The sequence below is a fragment of the Rhizomucor pusillus genome (genome assembly GCF_041956525.1).
Source record: "Rhizomucor pusillus strain CBS 183.67 unplaced genomic scaffold VTP01scaffold_10, whole genome shotgun sequence".
In the NCBI taxonomy this organism is placed as follows: Eukaryota; Fungi; Mucoromycota; class Mucoromycetes; order Mucorales; family Lichtheimiaceae; genus Rhizomucor; species Rhizomucor pusillus.
In genome coordinates, this window is record NW_027192152.1 from 374,392 (window position 1) to 397,583 (window position 23,192).

The 23,192-nt window shown below is 45.9% G+C and overlaps 11 protein-coding genes across 11 annotated transcripts; 8 read left to right on the forward strand and 3 right to left on the reverse strand.

Annotated features, from left to right (window-relative positions):
* Nucleotides 1–1,025: 1,025 nt before the first annotated feature.
* On the forward strand, nt 1,026–2,284 carry VTP01DRAFT_1131 (uncharacterized protein; the record flags this gene model as incomplete). The annotated part of the gene is made up of 3 exons (XM_069379448.1): nt 1,026–1,029; nt 1,098–1,414; nt 1,493–2,284. 3 exons carry the CDS (start codon nt 1,026–1,028, stop codon nt 2,282–2,284), a joined length of 1,113 nt encoding a protein of 370 aa, XP_069238539.1.
* A 334-nt stretch (nt 2,285–2,618) lies between these two features.
* VTP01DRAFT_1132 (uncharacterized protein) lies at nt 2,619–4,680 on the forward strand (the record flags this gene model as incomplete). The annotated part of the gene is made up of 8 exons (XM_069379449.1): nt 2,619–2,858; nt 2,918–2,983; nt 3,040–3,136; nt 3,196–3,378; nt 3,450–4,183; nt 4,248–4,430; nt 4,495–4,559; nt 4,626–4,680. The coding sequence occupies 8 exons, from the start codon at nt 2,619–2,621 to the stop codon at nt 4,678–4,680; spliced, it is 1,623 nt and encodes a 540-aa protein (XP_069238540.1).
* A 177-nt stretch (nt 4,681–4,857) lies between these two features.
* VTP01DRAFT_1133 (uncharacterized protein) lies at nt 4,858–6,403 on the forward strand (the record flags this gene model as incomplete). The annotated part of the gene is made up of 5 exons (XM_069379450.1): nt 4,858–5,088; nt 5,166–5,610; nt 5,670–5,938; nt 6,007–6,096; nt 6,161–6,403. 5 exons carry the CDS (start codon nt 4,858–4,860, stop codon nt 6,401–6,403), a joined length of 1,278 nt encoding a protein of 425 aa, XP_069238541.1.
* Nucleotides 6,404–6,735: 332 nt separating this feature from the next.
* Nucleotides 6,736–8,695, forward strand: VTP01DRAFT_1134 (uncharacterized protein; the record flags this gene model as incomplete). Its single annotated transcript, XM_069379451.1, has 7 exons — nt 6,736–6,801; nt 6,858–7,004; nt 7,069–7,158; nt 7,216–7,306; nt 7,368–7,464; nt 7,522–7,826; nt 7,896–8,695. The coding sequence occupies 7 exons, from the start codon at nt 6,736–6,738 to the stop codon at nt 8,693–8,695; spliced, it is 1,596 nt and encodes a 531-aa protein (XP_069238542.1).
* An 82-nt stretch (nt 8,696–8,777) lies between these two features.
* Nucleotides 8,778–9,883, reverse strand: VTP01DRAFT_1135 (uncharacterized protein; the record flags this gene model as incomplete). The annotated part of the gene is made up of 3 exons (XM_069379452.1): nt 8,778–8,933; nt 8,993–9,606; nt 9,667–9,883. The coding sequence occupies 3 exons, from the start codon at nt 9,881–9,883 to the stop codon at nt 8,778–8,780; spliced, it is 987 nt and encodes a 328-aa protein (XP_069238543.1).
* Nucleotides 9,884–9,996: 113 nt separating this feature from the next.
* Nucleotides 9,997–14,396, forward strand: VTP01DRAFT_1136 (uncharacterized protein; the record flags this gene model as incomplete). The annotated part of the gene is made up of 14 exons (XM_069379453.1): nt 9,997–10,014; nt 10,082–10,140; nt 10,195–10,328; nt 10,393–10,680; nt 10,741–11,023; nt 11,079–11,423; nt 11,488–11,778; nt 11,845–12,022; nt 12,085–12,342; nt 12,410–12,893; nt 12,964–13,193; nt 13,249–13,492; nt 13,562–13,683; nt 13,743–14,396. 14 exons carry the CDS (start codon nt 9,997–9,999, stop codon nt 14,394–14,396), a joined length of 3,588 nt encoding a protein of 1,195 aa, XP_069238544.1.
* An 87-nt stretch (nt 14,397–14,483) lies between these two features.
* VTP01DRAFT_1137 (uncharacterized protein) lies at nt 14,484–15,618 on the reverse strand (the record flags this gene model as incomplete). Its single annotated transcript, XM_069379454.1, has 2 exons — nt 14,484–15,150; nt 15,212–15,618. 2 exons carry the CDS (start codon nt 15,616–15,618, stop codon nt 14,484–14,486), a joined length of 1,074 nt encoding a protein of 357 aa, XP_069238545.1.
* Nucleotides 15,619–16,237: 619 nt separating this feature from the next.
* VTP01DRAFT_1138 (mitochondrial 37S ribosomal protein uS14m) lies at nt 16,238–16,537 on the forward strand (the record flags this gene model as incomplete). Its single annotated transcript, XM_069379455.1, has 1 exon — nt 16,238–16,537. One exon carries the CDS (start codon nt 16,238–16,240, stop codon nt 16,535–16,537), a length of 300 nt encoding a protein of 99 aa, XP_069238546.1.
* Nucleotides 16,538–16,676: 139 nt separating this feature from the next.
* On the reverse strand, nt 16,677–17,945 carry VTP01DRAFT_1139 (uncharacterized protein; the record flags this gene model as incomplete). The annotated part of the gene is made up of 3 exons (XM_069379456.1): nt 16,677–17,258; nt 17,325–17,420; nt 17,487–17,945. 3 exons carry the CDS (start codon nt 17,943–17,945, stop codon nt 16,677–16,679), a joined length of 1,137 nt encoding a protein of 378 aa, XP_069238547.1.
* A 995-nt stretch (nt 17,946–18,940) lies between these two features.
* Nucleotides 18,941–21,810, forward strand: VTP01DRAFT_1140 (uncharacterized protein; the record flags this gene model as incomplete). Its single annotated transcript, XM_069379458.1, has 9 exons — nt 18,941–19,259; nt 19,361–19,464; nt 19,531–19,971; nt 20,047–20,677; nt 20,755–20,864; nt 20,954–21,019; nt 21,096–21,251; nt 21,353–21,534; nt 21,597–21,810. The coding sequence occupies 9 exons, from the start codon at nt 18,941–18,943 to the stop codon at nt 21,808–21,810; spliced, it is 2,223 nt and encodes a 740-aa protein (XP_069238548.1).
* A 689-nt stretch (nt 21,811–22,499) lies between these two features.
* Nucleotides 22,500–23,096, forward strand: VTP01DRAFT_1141 (uncharacterized protein; the record flags this gene model as incomplete). Its single annotated transcript, XM_069379459.1, has 1 exon — nt 22,500–23,096. The coding sequence occupies one exon, from the start codon at nt 22,500–22,502 to the stop codon at nt 23,094–23,096; it is 597 nt and encodes a 198-aa protein (XP_069238549.1).
* Between the last annotated feature and the right edge of the window lie 96 nt (nt 23,097–23,192).

A 23,192-nucleotide genomic window follows, 5' to 3' on the forward strand; every position in this document is an offset into this window, starting at 1 on the left:
CGTAAATACTGACGTATAGGAATCGTAGATCGATCCGTACAAAAGCCTCCTAAGGAGGGAAAAATTTATCATACTTCAACGGAAGAGAAAAGAGCTGAAAGATTTCGACATACATAAAATCTTCATGTTACCTTCACTAGCTTGTTATCAGGGTGCTTTGCTGGCAAAAACATTTAGTGTCATTAATGAAATTGAACCGCCTGTTTGGGGCAGATAACCTGCCTAACTACAGTAGAATGCAGATATTGTCATTAGCCTTAGACCTGCCTTGGGCGTCAAAAGGCTATGATCGAACAAATTGCTGATCTATTGTAATTATATGCAAATGAAACCACATTTCTCCCTAAGTAATATCCATCTCAATCAGTGTGTTTTTATTTTCCATCATTCAAATAAGTATTGCCGAGCCCCGGTCGACTAGGCGGATTTTGGTTCCATTCTTAAGGTCGCAGCGCCAAGTTTTACAGTAGAAATACTATGCATCCAGCATGGTTATTGTCTTGCATTATAAATTTAGGGCTTTAGTTAGCAAGCACACTACAGTAGTGCTTAATGTTGCTAATTTCCAAACTTGCTAACTAGAATGTTAACGCTTTTGTAATGTGGCAGACATTTATCGCGCGTTCAGTAGCATGTCTCTTGACACACCCAATCAACTTCCAAGCCCCAAACCGCCAAAGCCTTTGTCCCCGGTTATTGAGAAAGGTCTACCGAAACGACAGGGATGATAGTCAGTTAATTATGCTAATATGGATACTTATTATAAGCTGTAAGCATGGCGCAAAGAAGTCTGCCACAAATAGACATTGTTGACTGATGCCGAGCAGTTCTTTTCTTTTTTATTTTCTCTGTCAAAGTTGAAGACGTATTATTAGATAAAGTGACGCGCGTGCGGATATCTGAGCTGTTGACCTGTCTGAGCTTTTCATTTCATGAACAAAGCTCTAAAAAAGTGTGCGCACTTTAACCGGTTTTGGCAAGTGTAAGCAGCCGCGCCTCGTCTCTTTTTCACACTTTACAGCAAGATGGGTAACTGTAGATTAAACTTGAACGCTAAAGTGGCCTGTCTCTTTCTCTAACAGCGGTTCGCATTGCAGCGGTTTCGACACTGTTCGCGGGGATACCGCTCAAGTACATTTCGCTGCTCGTCCTTGTCGTGCAGAACAGCGCACTTATCCTCATCATGAGATATACACGCGCCAGCGTCTCGGAGGAAGATAGATATCTTGCGTCAACAGCCGTCATAATGAGCGAGTTGACAAAGACTCTTATTTGTCTTTCCGTGCTCTATGCTCTGCCGCCGCCTTACCGCCGATCAGTTACTTCGTTAGCCTCGCTGCTACACCGTGAACTCATTGTTAAATGGCGAGAATCCACAAAGTTGGCGTTTCCTGCCGTTTTGTATTTGATCCAGGTAAATATTAGAAATTTCCGGGTGTTGGTCCGGACGTATCAAGCTTACTAACGTGGATTCGTGGTGGGGGCAAATCAGAACAATTTGCAATATGTGGCAGCAACCAACCTAGACGCAGCGACTTTCCAAGTCACGTACCAGCTAAAAATCCTCACAACCGCGTTCTGCAGCGTGGTCATTTTGCGCAAACCGCTTTCACGCTTAAAATGGACTGCTTTGGGACTATTGACCATTGGTATCGCGCTCGTTGTTATGCCGAAAGACGCTTCCTCCTTCTCATCACTTTTATCCTACTTCTCATCGAGCGACATTGAAACCGAAGAGACACAGCCGACTGATAGCGCGACGCTGGGCAATCAATCGAACGCACAGGGCTTCTTTGCAGTGTTGCTTGCGTGTGTTTTGTCAGGACTTGCGGGTGTATATTTCGAAAAGATTTTAAAGGCACCGCCCAAACCGGCACAGGAGGACGAGGAACACAAGGTCGCAGTGGATCAACCTATGGAGGACCCTGTGGCCAACGCTCAAAGTCAGCTTTGGATCCGCAACATTCAAATGTCATTTTTCTCGGTTACTTTGGGTCTTGTCTTTGTGGTCTTGCTGCAGGACGGTGCAACCATTGCAGAGCGAGGCTTTTTTGTCAATTACAATGCGCTGACCTGGACGGTCATTGGTATTCAGGCTTCAGGCGGTCTCATCGTCGCGTTAGTCGTCAAGTATGCGGATAACATCTTGAAAGGATTTGCTACCAGTATCAGCATCATTCTCTCCAGTATTCTCAGCATTTGGTTGTTCAACTTTACGATCACTGGAACCTTCCTTTTGGGTGCAGCTCTAGTTATCTACTCAACATACTTATATGGTTTATAGTCATTGTTCTTTGCTTCGCACTACAAATCCCTCATACCCGCCCTCCACCTTCCCCGTCCTTTAGATCAAGCTACACTTTTGCTCCTTCAATCCTTCTATTTTTGCGATGCATCTGTCTCTTTCAAATACATACTATTCTAATTGCGCAGAATCTTGTAATCCTGATTTGCCTTGTTTAGCACTGCATTGTAACCCCCTGAAAACGCAGAGAGATCAAAATGCAGAGCCAGGTCGTGTGATCACATAGTTTCCCACGGTTGCTAGGGCTAGTTCCTATAGCCTATTTCACTGTTGCTTTTCTCGTTCATCATTTCTTTTCTGTGTTTTCTTTACCATGTTGTCGAGAGCGTGTGCAAGAGCCTGCCGTCGTTTTCCATCCTACCACCCACCTGGAAGAGTCGGCCTGACGGCCCGGACGCTTACAACTTTTGAAAAGCATCGTGATATCTTTGACAAGCTTGGTATCGACAAGACCAACAACAAGGGCGTGTTTGATGGCGAGTGGAAAGGCTCGGGTCCCGTCATGCCATCGATCAATCCTGTTAACAACCAAGTCATTGCTGAAGTTGTTTCGGTAACTTATAGTCGGTCAGAGACCATTGATATATGCAGATCGATTGATCCTTGCTGTAGGGCTCGCCGCAAGATCTAAACACGGCCTTAGATCGAGTTGCCGAGGCTCAAAAGATATGGAGAGAGGTAAATATCTGCAATAGCAAGCGCTCAGCGGTCGCACCCGACTGACGTCTTTAAAGATGCCGGTACCGAAACGCGGTCAAGTTCTGCTGGAAATGCGAAACGCATTGGTACAGAACCTGGAGCCGCTTGGAAAACTCGTGGCTCTCGAGATGGGCAAGTATTGCTTTTACCTTGGCGCAATGAAAAACTAACAGATAGTGCACTTTTTTCAGGTAAAATCCTACCGGAGGGCATTGGAGAAGTACAAGAATATGTAGATATCCTCGAATACGCTCTGGGTCTATCACGCACGCTGCAGGGCAGCATTATTCCTTCCGAGCGACCAGGCCACGCCATGTTAGAGACTTGGAACCCGCTAGGCACCGTGGGTGTCATTAGCGCATTCAATTTCCCTGGTAAGATTACCAAAGTGATTTGTATTTTTTTAATGTCTCTTTTCACCAACAAAGTACGCTGCGTTGCTTAGTGGCGGTGTATGGCTGGAACAGCGCCATTGCATTGGTAACTGGCAACGGCGTTCTCTGGAAACCGTCTCCAACGACACCGCTGTGTTCTATCGCAATCACTCGTCTGTTGGCAAAGACACTGAAAGAAAATGGACTTCCACCTGCACTCTGCTCACTGGTGACAGGCGGTGCGGATATTGGCAACGCATTGGCTCAAGACGACCGCGCCAACCTGCTCTCATTCACTGGATCTACCAAGGTCGGACGCCAGGTTGGACAGACGGTGCAAGGTCGCTTTGGCAAATCCCTGCTTGAGCTGGGTGGTAACAATGCCATTATCATTATGGAAGACTGCGACCTTGATCTCGCATCGCGTGCCATTCTATTCGCAGCAGTCGGCACTGCAGGACAGCGCTGCACGACCACTCGACGCTTAATCGTGCAGGAGTCTGTGTACGACGAACTGATCCAGCGCTTGCTCAAGGCATACGCTCAAATCAAGGTCGGCGATCCTCTCGATAACGGCATCTTGTGTGGACCGCTGCACACGAAAGCGGCCGTGGATGTATATCAACAAACTCTGCAGGATGTCCAACAACAAGGTGGCGAAATCTTGTACGGCGGTAAAGTGCTCAAGGAGGGACCATTGAAAGACGGTAACTTTGTCATGCCCACTGTGACACGGGTCCAACCACACATGGATGTTGTCAAGAATGAGGCCTTTGTACCCATCCTCCATACCATGACTTTCAAGGTAAACTGAGCATATTCTTGCTTCGATTATGAAAGCCCAAATATAAATGTTGTGCATTATTTAGACTTTGGATGAAGCCATTGCCATCAACAACGGTGTGGCGCAAGGTCTCTCGAGTTCCATCTTTACAACTAACCCGGCCACCATCTTCAAATGGATTGGACCGTCTGGATCGGATTGTGGTATAATCAACGTAAATATTCCCACGAACGGTGCCGAGATTGGCGGTGCATTTGGCGGCGAAAAGGTACCTAGTTTACATGGCTGATATCTGCCAATCGAAGATTGCTAATTACCCAAACTAATTGTAGGCAACCGGAGGTGGTCGTGAGAGTGGAAGCGATGCTTGGAAGCAGTACTGTCGCAGAGGCACTTGGTAAGTCATGTTCTAATATCCTCGTGTAGAACAAGTCTTTCTGACCATAAATTTCTTCTACTCTAGCACCATCAACTATTCTGGAGCTCTACCTTTGGCCCAAGGCATCAACTTTGGTTAATTTAAAATAAAAACTAAACTTGCTTTTTGCCTTCGTTTGCAGAGAATATAAGAATTATATGTGTCCCTTAGCTATGTCTCTGTAACCAATGGTGGCAGAATTCGAACAAGCCACTGGTTATGCCCCATTTTGCTTGTCAAGCGCCGGGGCTCTTGTACCGTCCTTCCTCTCATCCTCATGTACAGAGTTTCCGCAGCTCGCACCCGCCTCGTACCGGCCGCACGTCTTCAGGCCGTGCCCGTGCGCCATTACAGCTCACCGCTGAAAGTCTTTGTTGATACCATTCGCGAGCAAATCAAAAAGAACAAGGAAATTCAGGAAGGCGTAAAGTCGCTTCAGGATGAATCTGGCAAGTTAGCTGAGAGTGATGCACTCAAGAAGGCAAAGGAAATGTATGAAAAGGCCAAGGTGAGCAGAAACTGCTACTTTAGAAGCTTGGTCTCGGGGAAAGAGAGAGAAGGAAGGCTAACTCGTATATTTCACAGCTGCAACAATCTGAACGCAACGAACGCCTGAAAGAAGCATCCGAGAAAATCTCAAAAGCTGCTGGTAAAGTTGGAGCATCGGTCAACAAGACATTCCAGGAAGCAGCAGACACCGAGTTTGCCAAGGAAACGTCCGAGCGTTTGAAGAAGGCAGCGGATAGCATCAACAAGAGCACAGAGCCTATTCGCAACAACCCCGTCGTCGGCAAAATCAGCGAGTCTCTTCGCACGGTCGTCAAGGATGAATCAGGACGATACACTGGTTTTGTAGATAAGGAAGCACGTCGCAAGATGCGTGAACAAGCTCAGCAGGCTGAGACCAACGCCTTTGGCAAGAAACGAGTCGCTGAAGATCCAAACGCGGGTTCGTCCATTGTAGTCCACAAGGACTCAAAGTGGAAGGAGAGCTGGAGAAAGCTCAAGGAAGAGTCGCCGATCATGCAGGGCAAGTACACTGTAGACAAAAGGATTGCTCCAAGTCATCCTAACAGATGATCTATGCAGGCATTTTCCGCGCTCGCAAGAGCTACGAAGAGTCAGACAACATTTTCATTTCGTATACCCGGGCATTCACAGACCGTGTCTCGGAAACTTTTGGCTCCATCTTTGAAGAATCAGATCAGGCACAAGCAATTCGAGCATTCCAGATGATCGATCCTACCTTCAACATGGATAAATTCATGCGAGAAGCTCGTACCTACATTGTCCCAGAATTGATGGAGGCTTACTTGAAAGGAGACACTGAAACCCTTAAGCTGTGGTGCTCTGAAGCTGTAAGTTTCACATAGATTGGATAGTATCTATTGTTTTTTTTTCTTTCGCTAACTGGAAAATGATTTAGACTTACAATGTGCTAACTGCTGTCATCCAAGCCCAAATCCAGCAAGGCTTGATTAGCGACTGCAAGATCCAGGATTTGAGAGACGTCGATGTAAGTTGCAACGAAAATCGCATGCAAGTAATAGTTGGAAGTGTTGCTAAGCAGTGTGGAATAGCTCGTCGCTGCCAAGATTCTCGATAACGATATCCCGGTTATCGTGCTCTCCTTCCGCACCCAAGAAATCATTGTATTCCGAAACGCGCGAACACACGAAATCGTTTACGGCAAGGAGGACCACATTGAGCAGGTTACTTATGCATGTGTCTTGACCAAGGAGCCAGAGGATCTGCAAAATTCGGTTACCGGCGGCTGGAGAATCATTGACATGGCCAAGCACGACTCGCGACCAGTGTGGTAAAAAAGAAAAAGTAATATATAGTCATTTCGCCTTTATACTACATATAGATTGTATAGAAGAAAAAAATCATTTGTACACCTCACTCTTTTTTCCACAAACATACACACCCACACTCTCTGTCTTATACGATCGCCTCCCACTACAACACTTGTATACGCTTCTACCGCATTTAAAAAATAAACTTTTGCCCTGTTCAAAAAAGCTGGTGTCATCCCAACCATTGCCAAGCACGGCGACTTTCACGGGTCCATTTTAACTCAGCAGATGTCCCAAGTTTCTGTAATTTGCAGACGTTTTCGCCTTCATCCCTTGGCTAACCGTTCACTACTCCCATGCGATCTGTGACGCTTCCTTCGCCGCAGGACAAGAGCACTGTGCGGAAGGCGGTGCCATCTTCGGTATGTGCTCGCACGTCTTGGCTGACCATGTCGATTAATTGTCTGCCGGTTACCAGAAAATCTTGACGGCAGGCGTTGCTCGTCTCTTTGTAGCTTCCCCGGACCCAAACAAATGGACATACTCGAAACTGTGGGGTGCTGCCGCTTTCTGCCGAGACTCACAAAAGAACAACTCGCTTTTTATACGTTTGGTTGATATCGAGGTAAGCAAAGCTGCATAATGGTTCTACGCGTGTTTCGTACCAATTGACATGCATATCTTTGTAGAACGACCGAGGTGTATTGTGGGAACAAGAATTGTATGAAGGATTCGAGTTTGTAAAAGAGAAACCGTTCTTTTATACTTTTGAGACAGATGTAAGTCTTCATCGAGTTATGCACTGCAAGGAGATAAGCTCACGCTATGGTCGGTAGGATTACTTAGCGGGACTCTTATTTGTTGATGACGGCGAAGGCGAAGCATTTTACAAGAAGGTTCTCAATCGGGAAACGCCGAAAGTTAATGGTAGCAGTAACGGGCTCATTGTATTTTATTCTTAATGTATGCTAAGTTTTCCGGACTGTAGGTACAAGCAGGAATAGTATACTGCTTGGAAAGAAGGCTGGATCCAAGAAGACCGGTGGAATTGATAAAACTCAAATTGGAATGCCATCAGAGTTTAGGTAGGTAGCAGAATCCCAGAAATGCAAGAGGTAATTCGGTAACCGAATATATGATAGACATGTTGGACATATCGGATATACACCTGAGAAAGGGTTCAGCATCGAAAACAATGACCCGGAAATGAACGACTTTTTTGATCAATTGAAAGCTCTTGGCATTACAACAGAAGAAATCAACGAAAATCAAGAGTTGATCCAAGATTATCTGCAACAATATCGATCCCAGAATGCTTCATCCAAACCACCTTCATCAGTTCCTCCTCCACCGCCACCGCCTGGAGGAGGAGGTGCAAACAGAGCAAAACCTAGCAGCGTAGGATCAGTAAAGAGAACCCCACCTCCTCCACCTCCTCCACCTGGCAGTAAGTATTCGTAACTTATAGTTAGCAATATGCACAATGTCTCAACATCACCCCTGGATGTATTTTTAGGTCGTCGTGCTCCTCCACCACCACCGCCACCCAGAAAAGCAGCAAACGGTCGAGCGGTACCGCCTCCACCACCTCCACCACTAGCTCGAAGCAATTCACCTGCACCACCCGCCGCCGCTCCACCTCCACCTCCACCGCCTCCTCCAGCACCTGCTCAAGCTTCACCGCGACCTGCTATACCGCGGGCACCTGCTCCACCGTCAGCATCACCGCCACAGCCTCCACGGTTGCCTGCACGCGGAAGCCGCCAAGTTCCACCTCCACCTCCTCCAACCGGAGGACGACCACCCGCACCGTCTGCTGGTATACCCCCACCTCCACCACCTCCACCAGTATCTGGACCTTCTGCACCAGCTGCGCCGTCTCCGCCGCCGCCACCGCCGCCACCTGCTGTTGGTGGAGCTGCTCCACCACCACCACCTCCTCCTCCTCCAGCAGCCCCAGCAGCTCCCGGAGCACCCCCTCCGCCGCCGCCACCGGCACCTTCTTCAGGTGGCCCTCCTATGCCTCCTGCGTCTGACGGTCGTGCCAACCTCATGGCATCCATTCGCGCCGCAGGTGGTTTTTCAAGTCTAAAGAAGGGCGGTCAACTACGATCTGCACAAGAAGGTTCGCCTCCAGCAAGCAGCAGCAATGTCAGCACCGCCGCAGCTGCAGGAGTAGGAGCGGCAGCTGCTGGCGCTGGAGCTGCCGCCGCCGCAAGACCAGACTTGGCATCTAGCTTAGCAGCAGTGTTGAAACAACGCAAGACAGCCATGCAAAGCGACGACGAATCAGATAACGATGATGAATGGGAATAACAATAAAAAAGAGAGCAAAAGATGGCAAAAAAAGAGAAATTTGCATATAGACAAACCAGATATTATATACTTTTTACAGTTATTAATAGTCAAGTTCGCCTGTGTAAACTGATGGTTTCGAGGTATCTTCAGGCTCACTTTCTTCTTCATCAAAATATCGATCCTGTGCATCTTGTTCCATCTGCTTTAGATCGTCGTATGCTTCATTTTCATCTACGGCCCTGTAATCGAACTCGACCTTATTCCAAACATACACGTTAAAGATTCGTCCTTTCCTTTGTGCATAAGAATACATACGTCTTGCCCGGATAAGAATTTCTCTTCCATGATACGGATGAATTCTAACCGTTGTTCTTCGCGGTATTGTAACTCTTCCGCGCTTGGATAGCCTGTGCCACTTCTTTGATTAGGTAGCATGTCCTGAATATGCTGGTCCGTTAAGGGTTCATGGTTATCTGGATGCGCCTCGGCTGTGGATGATACTTGTGGCAGTGCATCTTTCATGTCGACATCCTTTGCTTTATCCTCCTTGTCATCATCCTCTTCTTCGTCTTCTTCTTCGTCTTCTTCTTCCTCTTCCTCTTCTTCTTCTTCAAATTGCTCCTCCTCTATAGTCCTCTGTTCTTTGGCTTTTTCTTCGGCGTAGCTACGATCGATGTTTGTGAGTATCCGTTGAACAAGACCGACGTCGTTGCCGTAGGGCATATTCTTTTCCTGCTCCGTTTTGTGGCGTCCAATGTATTGTTCATACAGCAGAGGCTCCCGTTGCTGCATCATCTCCTCAGAAAAGTAGGATGTATCTCGCAAATGTCGTTTTAGATATTCGTAGCGTCGGTTTTGTGCTAAGGTATGTTTGCTGGAATCTGCCGCAGGTGATAAGTTTTTCAGCTGGTAGTCAACTTCATAGTTGCCTACATCCAGAGCTGCTAAGTGATATGGTGGCAAATCATATAAAATCCAGAGCTGTTTACCTTTTATCTGTGCGAAGTGCTCTAATACATTTGGCGGGAGGTAGCGGCCCCAGCGTATCAAGAAAAGAGCAGGATCTTGCGTCAAGGTATTCTGCATTCGCTCCAGTTTCTCTTCCGGAGCAGCCTCTTGTTCGTTTCGCTGGAGCGTTTTGAACGAAATCATGTCGAGATTATTGCGCACATGTTGCATGATCTCGTGTACTGCAGTTGCGTCCATGATAATATAAAGTTATGCATGAATGTAGGAAAAAAGAGGCGCGGCCAGGCTGCGCGGAGACAGATTTTCACTTTGCTACGTTCGAGCCGATCCATGGTTGATCGATCATCACCATGGAATTCGATTTTCAGGTATGCTTTGCCCTAAATATACATTCTGTGCTCTTCGTTATGCGTTGATACTTACGATCGGCGGTAGTGTGCTGTCAACAGCGTGCTAGAGTGGGGATCGCGCAACACGAATTTAAGTAGTGCCGAGTAAGCGATCTGCTTGGTCTCTGATTCGCCAATGTCATAAGTCCTAACCGATAGTACTTTACGTATAAGTCTCACGAATGCACTCGAGAAACAGCTGGGAGACATATTGGAATATCATGGAAAGTGCTCGATAGAAGTCAAGCGTGCACTTGAGCGTGTCTTATTCCGCGCGTGGTACCGCCGCGAAGGTACGTATTACTGCCTGCTTTTTGTATTGGCTTGAATATATAAATATTCTTTCTTTTGATGTAGGATATGACAGTGACTTTGCAGTATCGAGATACAAGCGCGGGTTGGAATGTGCCGAATTTGTACGGCTCACAAAGTATTTTGATCTCCAAGATTTCATAAAAATTCGACTCTATACGCATCCAGCCGAGGAGGCCGTAGTGATACTCGGTGATATCATGGATGCTGATGTATCTAGCGCATCTCAATATGTATTGCAGTACCTGAGGATATCAGGAGGCATCGTCAACGCCGATCTACGTGCGCAATCCTTGCAATATCTGGTGGATCACGATGCACTGAGGATGCATGGTAATTAAGGCAGTAAAACTCGAATTGGAATTATATGATTAATAAGTCTGTAATCATTAGATGATGGCATGATTCTGCAGACACTGGATCTTTTGCGAGAACAGCTATCAGCAATGAAAGACAAACATCAGCAAACTGTGAAAAACGCATTGATCGATATCATTTCTGCCATTTTTACTTTGGCAGATCGCAAAGCATTGGAGTCTTGGCCGGTACAAGGCGTTCTGAGGGAGATAATCAACGATGATATCTCTTGTTCTGTCCTTTCCGAATACATATCTTCCGATTCAACGCCGTTAATCGCAACAACAACGGAAAGACTTCACGTAGCAACGGATAGAAGGTTTGCGATATCAACAGAAAATATGCTCATGATACTAAATTTATTCTGCCATTAGACCTGTGAAGTATCTCAGAGCGCAATGGAAGGAGATCGCAACACATCTTTCGAGCGAAAAATCACTTTACATTCAACACACGCAAACCTTTGTAAAATTATACCATTATATCCAACGGCATACTGTACCTATACCAACATTTACAGCCAGAGAAGCGAACAAATCCTCATATGTAACGATCAGCAACGATGCCTACCAGGCTACGATGAGCATTATTAACCGTAGGCAAGATGACATTGAACTTATCAAGTGCAAACAACTGTGTCTTCAAAGCCTTTACGGACAATATCCTGGGTGGAAATCTATTTTTAAAGCCATGATCCAGTTTGCAGACCTTTGGATCGAGTAAGTCGTGTTATCTTGGCATATTACAGTTATAAGAATGCAATGTCAACCTTAATTTCGCCAGGGAATTCTCATTGCCGGAAGCGTCTGCCGAGTTTGCACGATTAATATACGAAGGACATCTTGAGAAAGAATATTTCCTATGCTTTCTGAAGATAGCGTTCGGCGCTCCTCCGATTAACGTACCCAGGAATAAAGCAAGTAACGGTCTTAAAAAAGACACGACTTGCATTGGAGCTAACTTTACTACCGTTTTCAAGACTGGCAAGATGTTTAGCTTTTTATTACGCATAGCGCATTCGATGGAAGATGAGAACAGGCTCTTGGCTTTCAGAGATTACACATACAATACATTGTAAGAGCATCCAAGCGTGTGCGTACTTGTTATATATTAATTGATGTTTTACATCTATCTTGTTAGAACGCAATCATGGACATATACATACGACCTGACCAGCCTCGTTCAAGAGAGTAAAATGGATGTACATAAAGAAATTACTAAAGTCTCCAACAAGTTTACAAGTGAACCCGATACCGATACTTTGGAGGAGGATGTACCTATGCCCGATCTAGCATCTACAGCGAAACATTTGATAGTGGTAAGTAGCTATTTATGCCTAGAATGCGTTTTGCAAGGTTGTTTAACAAACTGTATTTGCAGTTGTCTATATTGTGTCCTTACGGCGTCGTTTACGAATTAGTGTCGCTTAGCTTGCAAAATCAAAAGCAAACGAACGCTATCGTATCTGTACTTGGACGACTTGGCAACCTTTGCCGGCTATCTGTACAGGTAGACAGTAAAACGAGCGCGTTGCTCAACGTCTGTTTGGAAGATGCCATCAACAGTATACCAGATGACTCGTTTGAGGACCAGATACTGAAAATCAAGACGTTCGTAGCAAATGCGGTTCCATCCAAAGTATATATTTCTCTATTTGCACAATCAACTTGTCGGCATGATCTAATCCTTGTTGCTTTGATCCTAGGGCGAACTGGAAGCGATCCCGCCTTTAGTGCTTCTCGGTGGAGAGTCTGACGAGTTTACGGAATCATTGGTGGATATTAACGATCTGGCAAAATATGCCGCGTCTTTGTTGGAGAGTTTCTGCAACCCATCATCGATGGAGGCTGACAGAGATCGTTTAAATGCAACATTGGCCCTCGAAATAATGGACGTGCTTTTATCAAGTATACCAAGCAACGACTCTAGATCGTATTCGGAAATTGTGAACCTGGCGCTCGCTAAGTATCCATTGATGCCAACGAGGCCGTTAGTCGAGCTTCATTGTCGATATATACGACTTTTAAGCCGACTCCAATGTCAGTACCGCCGAGAGAAACTTACAGGACGGGAACGTGAATTGACTATGCACCTGCGGGATTGTATAACTACTATCCTTGAGCAGTATGTATACGAACCGTCATGTAGCAAGGTCTTGAGACGCACATTACTTGATATTTCCAGACTGGGTAAGTCTTCAAAGAATCGTGATAAAAAATGAGTCTGTGGAGGAAAAGTGTTATTTATAGTTCATTGCAGAATGGCATGCAAATTTCATGTGGTATGGATTATATCAAGTTCTTCGGGACAGTGCAAGCAATGCTGAGCCACGCCTGCAGCCTCTACCAGTGCCTAAAGCAATGACGGATCTGGTCGGGACACTGGGTGGCAAGCTCCAAGTTGCTCCTGATATTACTCAAAATGACGGATGGTTAGCACTAATTGAAGCTTGCGTACTGTCAAGTGATTTTACATCGACGTTGCTTCAGGTAAGAAAGGGATTTTTATGATAGTATCGCGAGCCTCTATCTTAACATTTCTTAGGAGAAAGAGGAGTGGATATATAACTTGAGCCTGCTCTGGAAACATCCAAACGATGACGAGATCTTAGCGCCTTGCTTGCAAAAGGTGCTGCTTGGATTCAATTCCGAAAGAGATTACCGCACACTCGTAGTTGATTTTCTGAGTCAATTGTTTGATACCTATGAAATCGCGGCTGATATCATTCGCAAATATCCGTATTCTGTCCCGGAGATGCATCATTTTGCCAGACTCTTGCGGGATCCAGGTAATATTTCTACAAAGAAGTTTTGGATGGTACCATCACAGTGATTTCTGATCTTGCTATCGTTTTCAGAGGCCAAGATATTCTTTCTTTGCCTGTACTCTCTGAGAATATTTAACCTGTCTTACGACGATCCGACACTCCAAATGCAATTTAAACTCTATCAAGCAAATATGATCGCCAAAACTTTACAGGTAGGTTGCATAACAGCGCCCTAGTATAACTTCTCGAACTCAAACAAGATAAACAATAGAACTGTCATGCTTGGACAGTAATTGATCATGAGCCTACATACTCAGCAAGGAGATTAAAAGAACTGGCACTCACGAATAGTGTTGCAAAAGCGAACCTTGCACCTGGTTTCCACAATGAAGGACGCATGGACACTTCTCTTGAGGAAGAAACAACAACTACTCCAATCGCGGAGGAACTAAACTCGTTGGAGGATACAGGAGAGCAATCCTCTGCCACACGAATTGTGCATCTCTATTTCCCGTTTTACACGAACCAAAACACATCCCTCCGATCGCTACACGTATTAGTGCTCTATTGCCTGCTATACATGTGCATCAAACTAGGTGTTGTGACGGACTCAATCCGGGTTCTGTTATTTCAAATTGTACAAGGACTCTGCGACGATCCAAAGCGTCGGCTGTTCCGAGAAGTAATACAGAACCAAACAAAGGTTCAAATGAGACTCTGGAATCAAGCCAAGGGACGCAAAGTGAAGGTCCACCTTCGACCTATCCTGAGTGAACAAGAAGCGGAGTGGATAGGACCACTGGTACAAAATCTGCCCGATGCGATGCAAGCCCACGCTCTCTACACTAGTCTGGAACTCGATGATAATCCTCAACGACGGATTGAGAGGGAGCGGCGCGCTATATACTTGACCCCAAAGAAATAAACAATGCAAAAAGCGATGAAACTGCTGATTATATATGCATAAGATTTATAAATATCTTCTTCTTTACAACGGCACTTTTCTGTTCTACTACTGCTGAAACGTATAGTGTAAATTATCGCTGTAGGTATCTTCAGGAAGCTGTTCGACTTTAAACGGCTGAGGCTGTTGCTGCATGATGTGCTCGACAGGCTGGCTATGGTACATGGATGGTGAGGCTGCGGTCGGGCTATAGTATTCATTTGGGACGGGACTTGGCGGTAACGGGGTGTTCACGGCAGCGTCGAAATCGTGACGAGATTGAGCCTGTTGAAGAATATCGGGGGTAGTGATAAACACTTGAGGATTTCCACCACCGGCGCCGCTTGTATCTGCTGCTGCTGCCGTCGGCGTCAAGTTTGGCTGCTGGTTTTGATGAACACCTTGTTGGTACTGCAGAAGTTTTCGTATCCCAATTTGAATCTGCATCTGGTTCCTCTTTAATTCTTCGAAACCTTGCAGCAAGTTTGAAAAGTTCTGCTGCAGAACTTGAAATTTCTGCTGCATCTGCGCCTGTGCGGCCTGCATAGCTGCAAATGTGGACTGCATGTCGCCTGTCTCTCGCCGAAGCGCATCGGAATCTACGGATTTCCGCTTGATCTCTGGAAGCAAGTCTCGACGATCGCGACGGAATTGGGGATGCTGGAACTCCCATATCTCGTCCTCGTCCGTCCCGCGTTTGCCCCGAGGAGACTTGTTGACTTTGCGGAATCCATACCTTTTTTATCATCAATTAGAAATGTAATAGCAAGAAGTAATTACAAAAAGATCAAACTTACATGTTGAGCTGCCGAACAAAGCTAGCAAAATTGTCGTGTTTAAAGTACTCGGGAAGTACATTCTGGGCAAAAAGTCTAGCGCTGGTGATGACAAACGACGTTCCGTTGGGTCCCCATGCGATTAAATGCGCGTAACGCGAGTCATCGTTCACAATATTGTACAGTTTGTTGATAAAGTTGCTCACGTTCTTCTGCCGTCGTTCGATGAATGGCGGTGCATTGAGAAACCCTCCTCCCTCTTGAGGCGATATCGACAACGATGACAGCGGTGGAGAGATAGGCGATGATCCGGACGAAGATACACTCTGTGGAGACACTGCAATTGGCTGCTGCTGCTGCTGCTGGAAACCATTGTAGGCGTCCATCACCAGGAACGATATATTGTGAGATGCTGGAATATCCATCATCAAAAATTATTTGTTTTCTAGACCGTAATAAAGGAGAAGTGATGGATTCAGCAGAAAGAAGGAAAAAATGGGCTGATGCTGGCATAAGTGGGAGGGGTTTGCAACACACGGATGTCACTGTGCCAATTGGCTGCGTTTCACAGTGCTTTGACCGCCTTTTGCTGCCCGCCGAATACCAAAAACAGGCAAATACCCGTAACCGTTCCTTTTTCTCCGGATAGAATTCGTATCTTACGTAGCTGACATCAATCGCATATCTTGCGCAGCACCCTGGACCCTCCTAAACAATTACAGCATCTTTTTGCGTAGCTAGTGCGGGCCTTGGATTCTTGAAGAAGAAATTAAGAAGGCTTCATTTGACAATACTCTCGTTATATCCATTAATGAAACATATATCTATTCTTCCATGTTTTTCTATTTTCCCATTCGCGTAGCTTTCTTTACAAATAATATAGCCTACTGGCAGGGACATATTGTATTATTGGGATGCTGGCAGTAGTGGGCAACGACAATGAATGTCGGGAAGAAAATTTGCGGAGCTGAAAATTTGTGTTTTGGTTGTCAAGGTCTCGTCCACTTTGGCACTTTGGTTTTCACAATCTCGAAAAGACAAAAAACGATGCGCATTCGTATCCTCCGTGATTTGAAAGCTCGCCAGCTTCTTGCCGACAACGAAGTTACTCGCCAAGCTTACCGCTACATTACCCGCAACGAGACTTTGCCTGCGCGTGTCCGCCACCAGGCACAACTCGCTCTCAACAGCATGCCAAAGCAATCATCGCCTGCCTACATTCACAATCGCTGCGCGCTTACCGGCCACGGACGAGGTATCATTCGAGAATTCAAGTTGTGCCGAACGCAATTCCGATTAAAGGCTCTCAATGGCGAGCTTCCTGGTGTCAAGAAGGCCTCGTGGTAGAAGAAGAACGCAAAAGAATTGCGCATGTACATGTACATAGATATATATTACCCTCCTCTTCGTTTCGCACCCGCAGACGCACCCACTTCATTTGATGTCTGTTGAATGTCAAGTTTTCCTTTTTTGGTCATTACAATCACTAAACGCTCAAACATTTACGTTCAAGGGCACACATGGGACAATCGGGGTCGTTGCTGCTGTTGTTACGAAACTGGTGCGGCAACGTCACCTTCACTTGCTCCGAGTATTTGCCATCCACCAGCACCAATGCAGTATCGACTGCGACATCCCGGATGAATATACTGCGCAACTGGACGACAATGTCTGTGCGTTCGCCTGGAGAGACGCTGCCTTGTCCATTGTTGCTAAATTTGAGTCGACCGTGGGCACTGAATAACGAATAAGTACATGGATGTTTTGTGCTGTAGTTCTGAATACTGAACGTCGCTGTTGCTTTACCGGATATCTTGTCCGGTTTCAGTTCGATATGCTTGGGCTCAACAGAATATAGTAACTGCTGCGGTTCTTCAGTTGATCTCTGGGATTGCGTTGTTGCAGTGCTCTGCCGGGCAGAAGGTATTTCTTTTTGGGAATTATGGTGAAAGTAGGAGGAAATGGTGGTGGATGATTTACTGTTGGAATGCCGTGGTTGAGATAGAGAATGAATCAGATCCATATTGATGTCAAGGTCGTGATGGGAAAGTCGTAAAGGCAGTGCTTTCTATGAGTACCTCTATTGTTAGTTCTGATCTTTTTTCAGACAAATATTCTGCATTTCTCTACTTGCAAAAGTTTGCCATAATGGGTCAGATATCAAATCTCTCTTGCTTGTTCTCCGTTTTTCTTTACGTCGTTGCTGCAGTGAAGGTGAAGTCGGTGAAGGCTGTCAAGCAGCAAGTGAGGAAATTTACATGCTTCAAACTGAATGATAAGTTATACTTATACACACCTGTCGCTGTTGATCTGTCCATAATTCATTGAAAGATTCTAAAGGTAATGACCTAGCTCCAAAGTATTGGCCTGGAGACACTACGCGTTCTGGTAGTGACTCTCCGGTTTCTTCTGCTTCTTCATCATCGTCCTCTACGTCCCGGCCAGAAACCAGGCTTTCTCGAGAAGCATGCTGGTGCCGATGCTGCTGATCCTCCAGTTCCTCGTTGGATACCATGGAGAGATGCTCAAGAGCACGTAGAAGATCACCATCGCCGCTGTTGGTTCGTACGCTCTCGCTCGAAAAGGCGTCCTTTGCTGCAAGTGTATCGGCCACATACTGCCGAAACTCTGCATTCACAGATTCTTCGAGATGATCGAGATCCTTGTACAGATTGCTTTTGGCTGTTGCTGATCGAGTTAATAGTGGCAAAGGATCGAGCGACGGTTTCGTTCTTGATACTGGACTGTGTGGCATGTTCACCCACTACCCCTACAGGCGCGCAGACGCGTTTTTGCTGCTATGCAAAGAACTGGAAAAATTATTATCAGGAAAAGGAATTTTAACCATCTTGACAATGTTATCTATCTGGATACATATTCTTTTCTTCTCCAATAAATATTGGTGGGTGGAACAGGATAGCATTCGATATGCATATTGAATGGAACCGCGCAGATAACGATATCTTTGTTCGGGTTCAATGCAGAAAGGCACTGTACTGCTGGGTACACGAATTATTTGCCTTGGAGTTTATCATGCAAGTTAATTGACATCTCCAAGCCTGAGAATGGCAATCTATGCATCCTGACGACAGTGCAAACCTTTGCAATTTTATTCAAGGTGTTTTTCCACGGAGTCCGTAGTAAGTGATATCATATTCATCCCTTCTTATCGTAATTTTTCAAGTACGTACTTCATTTATGCAAGGCACACCTTCGATCCATGGGGAATGAGCAGAAAGTTTTGGTGTAATGTGACATCATATCATGAGATTTTTCAGTGTTTGTACATACAATCTGTCAAACAAGGTTTCGTCGTCAGGTTTCCCATCGGAACTTTACATGATCGATCAGCTCTTAAGAGTTGAGTACATAAGCGTTATGTGTAAATGGCATAACAAAAGACAGTTACACATCACACTGAATATGCTCCTTACTAACCTAGCATACTCTGGATAGATATCTACATACTGAATGCCTATGTAAGCAGTATCGCATTACGTTTAGGATATCGTTAGTATTCAACGATGTGCATCTAAACACTGTAATACTCGATATGCCATCACAGCAGCAGCCGAAACGTAACTGAGTTCCGGGTCGGATTGTCCTTTTGAGCGGTTTTCCAGACCAGCAATTTCTGCCAGCTTAGAATTCTGTGTTGTGTGCGTGTGTGTGAAAGAAATGTTTAGAGCAGCAGCAGCAGCAACAACCAGGGGTGCCCGTCGCACAGATTTACACAGAGGTGTCACGGCAATGACCGTACGCGCCGCGTCTACCCGAGTGCGTCCAGCGACTATCCTGTCTCGAGCAGCAGGACCATCCAGGAGAATGACATTTGCTGGCGATCGTCTTGGTGTCATTACCAGGCACCTGGCGACCGTGACCGATGCAAGCTACAAGCAATCTGCTTTTGTTCAATGGAAGCTCTTCCCCGATTTCCAAAAGGCATTGACGCAGTGCCAGCCTGGTCAGGCTGTACCTGTCTTTGAGCAATTGCTAGACGCTGCACAAGCAAAGTTTTTGGATATGGAAAAGCATTTTGAGCCTACTTGGGACGGAACAATTGGTAAATGTACGTAAGCAAAATGTTTATTTACATCTTGTCTCTGCATAGTAGTATATTCTTAAAGATAATGGTTGGTTTCTGACGCGATGTTGTATTTTACATTGCAGTGGCAGAACTCGAGGAAGAAATCTCTCGAGCCTTTGGGATTCTTTCCCATTTGAATGGCGTAAAGAACTCGTCTGAACTGCGAGAGACTATTGAAAAGATCCAGGCAAGCATTACATATACATGTGCGTAGATTGTATAGTGGCGCTAACCGCAAAATCGTGAAATGCAGCCCAAATTCGTAAAGCTGAGCTTGTTGATGAATCAATCGGTACCAAAGTACAAGGCATTGGAAGCTCTCAAAAACTCGGATGAATGGAACAAGCTGGACAGCGTTCAGAAACGGATCGTTGACAAGGCTCTTCGAGCTATGAAGAATGCCGGTATTGCATTCCCTGAGGATTCAGCTGAAAAGAAACGGTTCAATGAAATCTCGGAACGCCTATCACAACTCTCCTTGGCCTTCAACAACAACGTCCTCGATGCTACCAAGGCATTCAAGCACGTCGTCACTGATAAGTCTGAATTGCAAGGATGCTCTGAGACGTTTCTGGAAACTTTGCGCAAGAACGGAGAGCGCCTTGGCGTCAAGGAGGGATATTGCATCACACTTGATTTTCCTATTTACGGTCCGTTCATGATGAATTGCAGCAATCGAGAATTGCGGGAGAAGGTTCGGTGATCCGTTGCTAAACAAACTTTATCGGTTTCGGCACTAAACGAATCCTTTGGAAATGCGGGGAAATAGATCTACAGGGCCAACATCACAAAGGCATCTGAAGGATCACTAAACAACGAACCTATAATCAACGAAATACTCGGCCTTCGTCAAGAAAAAGCACAGTTGCTAGGGTATGGCTCTCACGCCGATCTGTCGCTTTCTGTAAAGATGGCCGAGACGTTACCTGCTGCCGAGGAATTGATCGACACTTTGTTTGAATCTTCCATTGAGCATGCAAAGCAGGAATTGCAGAGTTTGACCGATTTCGCAGCCAAGGAGCTCAACCATCCGACGCCGCTGGCTCCTTGGGACGTGACATATGTGTCAGAGCAGTATCGTAAATTTCTGTTCAAGTATGACGAAGAAACGATTTCGCAATACTTTGCATTTCCCAAGGTGCTCCAGGGCCTCTTTGACGTTACAAACGAGGTGCTTGGTATCCAAGTGCAGGAATTGAGTCCTTTGGAAATGAAAGAGATGAATATCACCACATGGCATGAGGATGTCAAGGTCTTCAAGGTATCCGAGAACGGCGAGACTAAGGCATACTTTTACGGTGACTTTTACGTGCGTCCATCCGAGAAACGAAGCGGTGCCTGGATGGATACCGTGACGACACGAACCCGGCATGCGGATGGCCAAGTGACGCTACCTGTGGGTGAGTTACCGGCTCCAAAGGGAACAAATGTTCGCGCGGAATATTCCTAACTGGTTAACGACATATCTTCTCAATAGCATACCTTATTTGCAACCAACCGATCCCGCAGTCAGCCGTTGAACCATCATTGATGAAGTTTAGAGATGTCGAAACTCTGTTCCACGAGTTTGGTCATTGCTTGCAGCATGTGAGTTAATCCCCTGAGCACCTGGCCCCCCCCCCACCCGGGTGGTGCACAGTCCACCTGTCACTTGAGACTGATTGATTTCTTGTTAGATGATGACCCGGGTAGAGTACCCGGACGCGTCCGGAATCAACGGTATTGAGTGGGACTTTGTAGAGGTAAGGTTTTGATGTGGGGTACATTCAGAACGTTCTTTACTGAATATGGTATTCGCGAAACCAACAAACAATGCAGGTGGCATCGCAGTTTATGGAAAACTTTTGCAGCGAGCCAGAATGGCTCCGTCGCTTATCAGGCCACTACAAGACCGGGGAAGCGATGCCAGAGGACATGATCAATGCGCTAGTGAACAGTCGCAAGTTTTTGAGTGGCATGGCGATGCTTCGACAGGTAAAGTAGGAGGAGTAGTGGCGAGAGCAGCAGCAGCAGCAAACGTCACTATTTGCTGTACAAACAGATCGATCAGCGAGCCACTGACATTCTTGCCATAGTTACACTTTGCCAAAGTCGATCTTGCACTTCACTCGAACCAGCTAAAGGCTGGACAATCGGTGTTTGATGTGGATGCTGAAATTGCAAAGAAGACCACGTTGGTACCTCGATTACCGGAGGATCGGTTCCTATGCAGCTTCAGCCATATCTTTGGAGGTGGCTACAGCGCTGGATATTACAGGTAACGAGCGGGTGCAAACTCAACCAATATGTGTTTCTCTGGCTCACATGAGAGCTCCATAGTTACAAATGGTCCGAGACCTACTCTGCCGATGCCTATGCGGCGTTTGAGGAAACCTCGGCGAAATCACAAATAGGAAAACGGTACCGTGACACTATCTTGGCTCTGGGTGGCGGAACCGCGCCGAAGGAAGTTTGGAAGCAATTTCGCGGCAGGTCGAATGTTGATACGACTGCGTTGTTGCGGCATTCTGGCTTGTTAGATCGAGCATCGTAAAAGACGCTATCATAGATTGACGCCATTATTACCATTACATTTTTCTTTTTTTGAAAACCCTACCGCGTGTCTCCGGAAGTAGTCCGGTTGGTGAAACTGCAATGAGAAAAAAGTTACAAAAGGGACATTTCCTGTCATCTTTTTCTTCCCCTGTTGTCAGCCAGATGATCACCGCGCTGTATTCAATACCACTCAAATACATATCCGGGATAGGATTCTGCCCGAGAAAAAGGATGAGCGACTGGTGATCTCACGTGAAAAGTCGAGTAGCTATACTCTGAAAAGTATTCATTTTAAGCTTCTTGTATTTACTCGCGTACTTTCCATTCTTGTTATTTCATCCTTAGCAAACAAAGGATGTGATGTTATAAAAAATGTGGTGGCTGTTTTCGTACAATCAATGGGGACACTTCAGGTCTCAGTTTGCTGATCTCTTTGCATTATCTCCTTTGTTTTTTGTGATCACAATAATAACTTGTGTGCGCACACACGCACACAAAAACGACGCGCGCTCTGTCTCCTGCTATATAAAGTCACATACATAGGCCCATTCTTCCTTCTCTTTCTCTCTCTCTCTCTCTTCCAAACTTTTTTGCTTTCGTTTTTTCTGACTGGATTCTTGTGCTCTCTTTGTCTTTCTCCCTCACCTTCTCTTTCTCTTCTTGTTCATTTGTCTTTTTGCTATCGCTATGGCTACTAGTTATCCTAGTCCTCCTCAGCAACAAATGTTTGTATACATGGATTGCGATGGATACTGCGTTCCATCTGAACAAGAGCAACAACAGCTACAACTTCAGCAAGCATACCTGAGCCATCCACCGGTACCAGAGACAGAAGTATTGATGTGGCCACAATCGTCGCCGGCACCGTTGCTACTATCACCATCGCCATGCAGAGGTTCCTGGTACTCATGGCAGGCACCGTATGAAATGCCAACACCGCCACAATCGTATCCTGAAGCAGATAATTACTGTGACGCGAAGCAGATGATGATTAATACAAGCGATGAAGAAGAAGCATTAGCAGAGGAATACCAGCATCCGCAATCCAAGTATCCGTCTCGACCACACGAATGCGAATTCTGCTCGCGATCGTTCTCCAGACGACACGATCTCGACCGGCATCGTCGTACACACACAGGAGTCAAGCCATATGTCTGTCCATGCTGCCTCAAAGCCTTTCCAAGATCGGATGCCAGAGGACGCCATTTCCGGAGCGAACCTGCGTGCAGGAACGGTCCACAGGTGCTCGCCTTCATCAAGAAGAGCGTCCGAAGCACCATCTGAAAAACCGTTGCCAAAAAGTCCATGTCTTTCATTGTTTTTTCTCTTGTTTTCTTTTCGTTGTTTTCCAGCCTTTTCCATTCGTTTCCTATTGCTGCT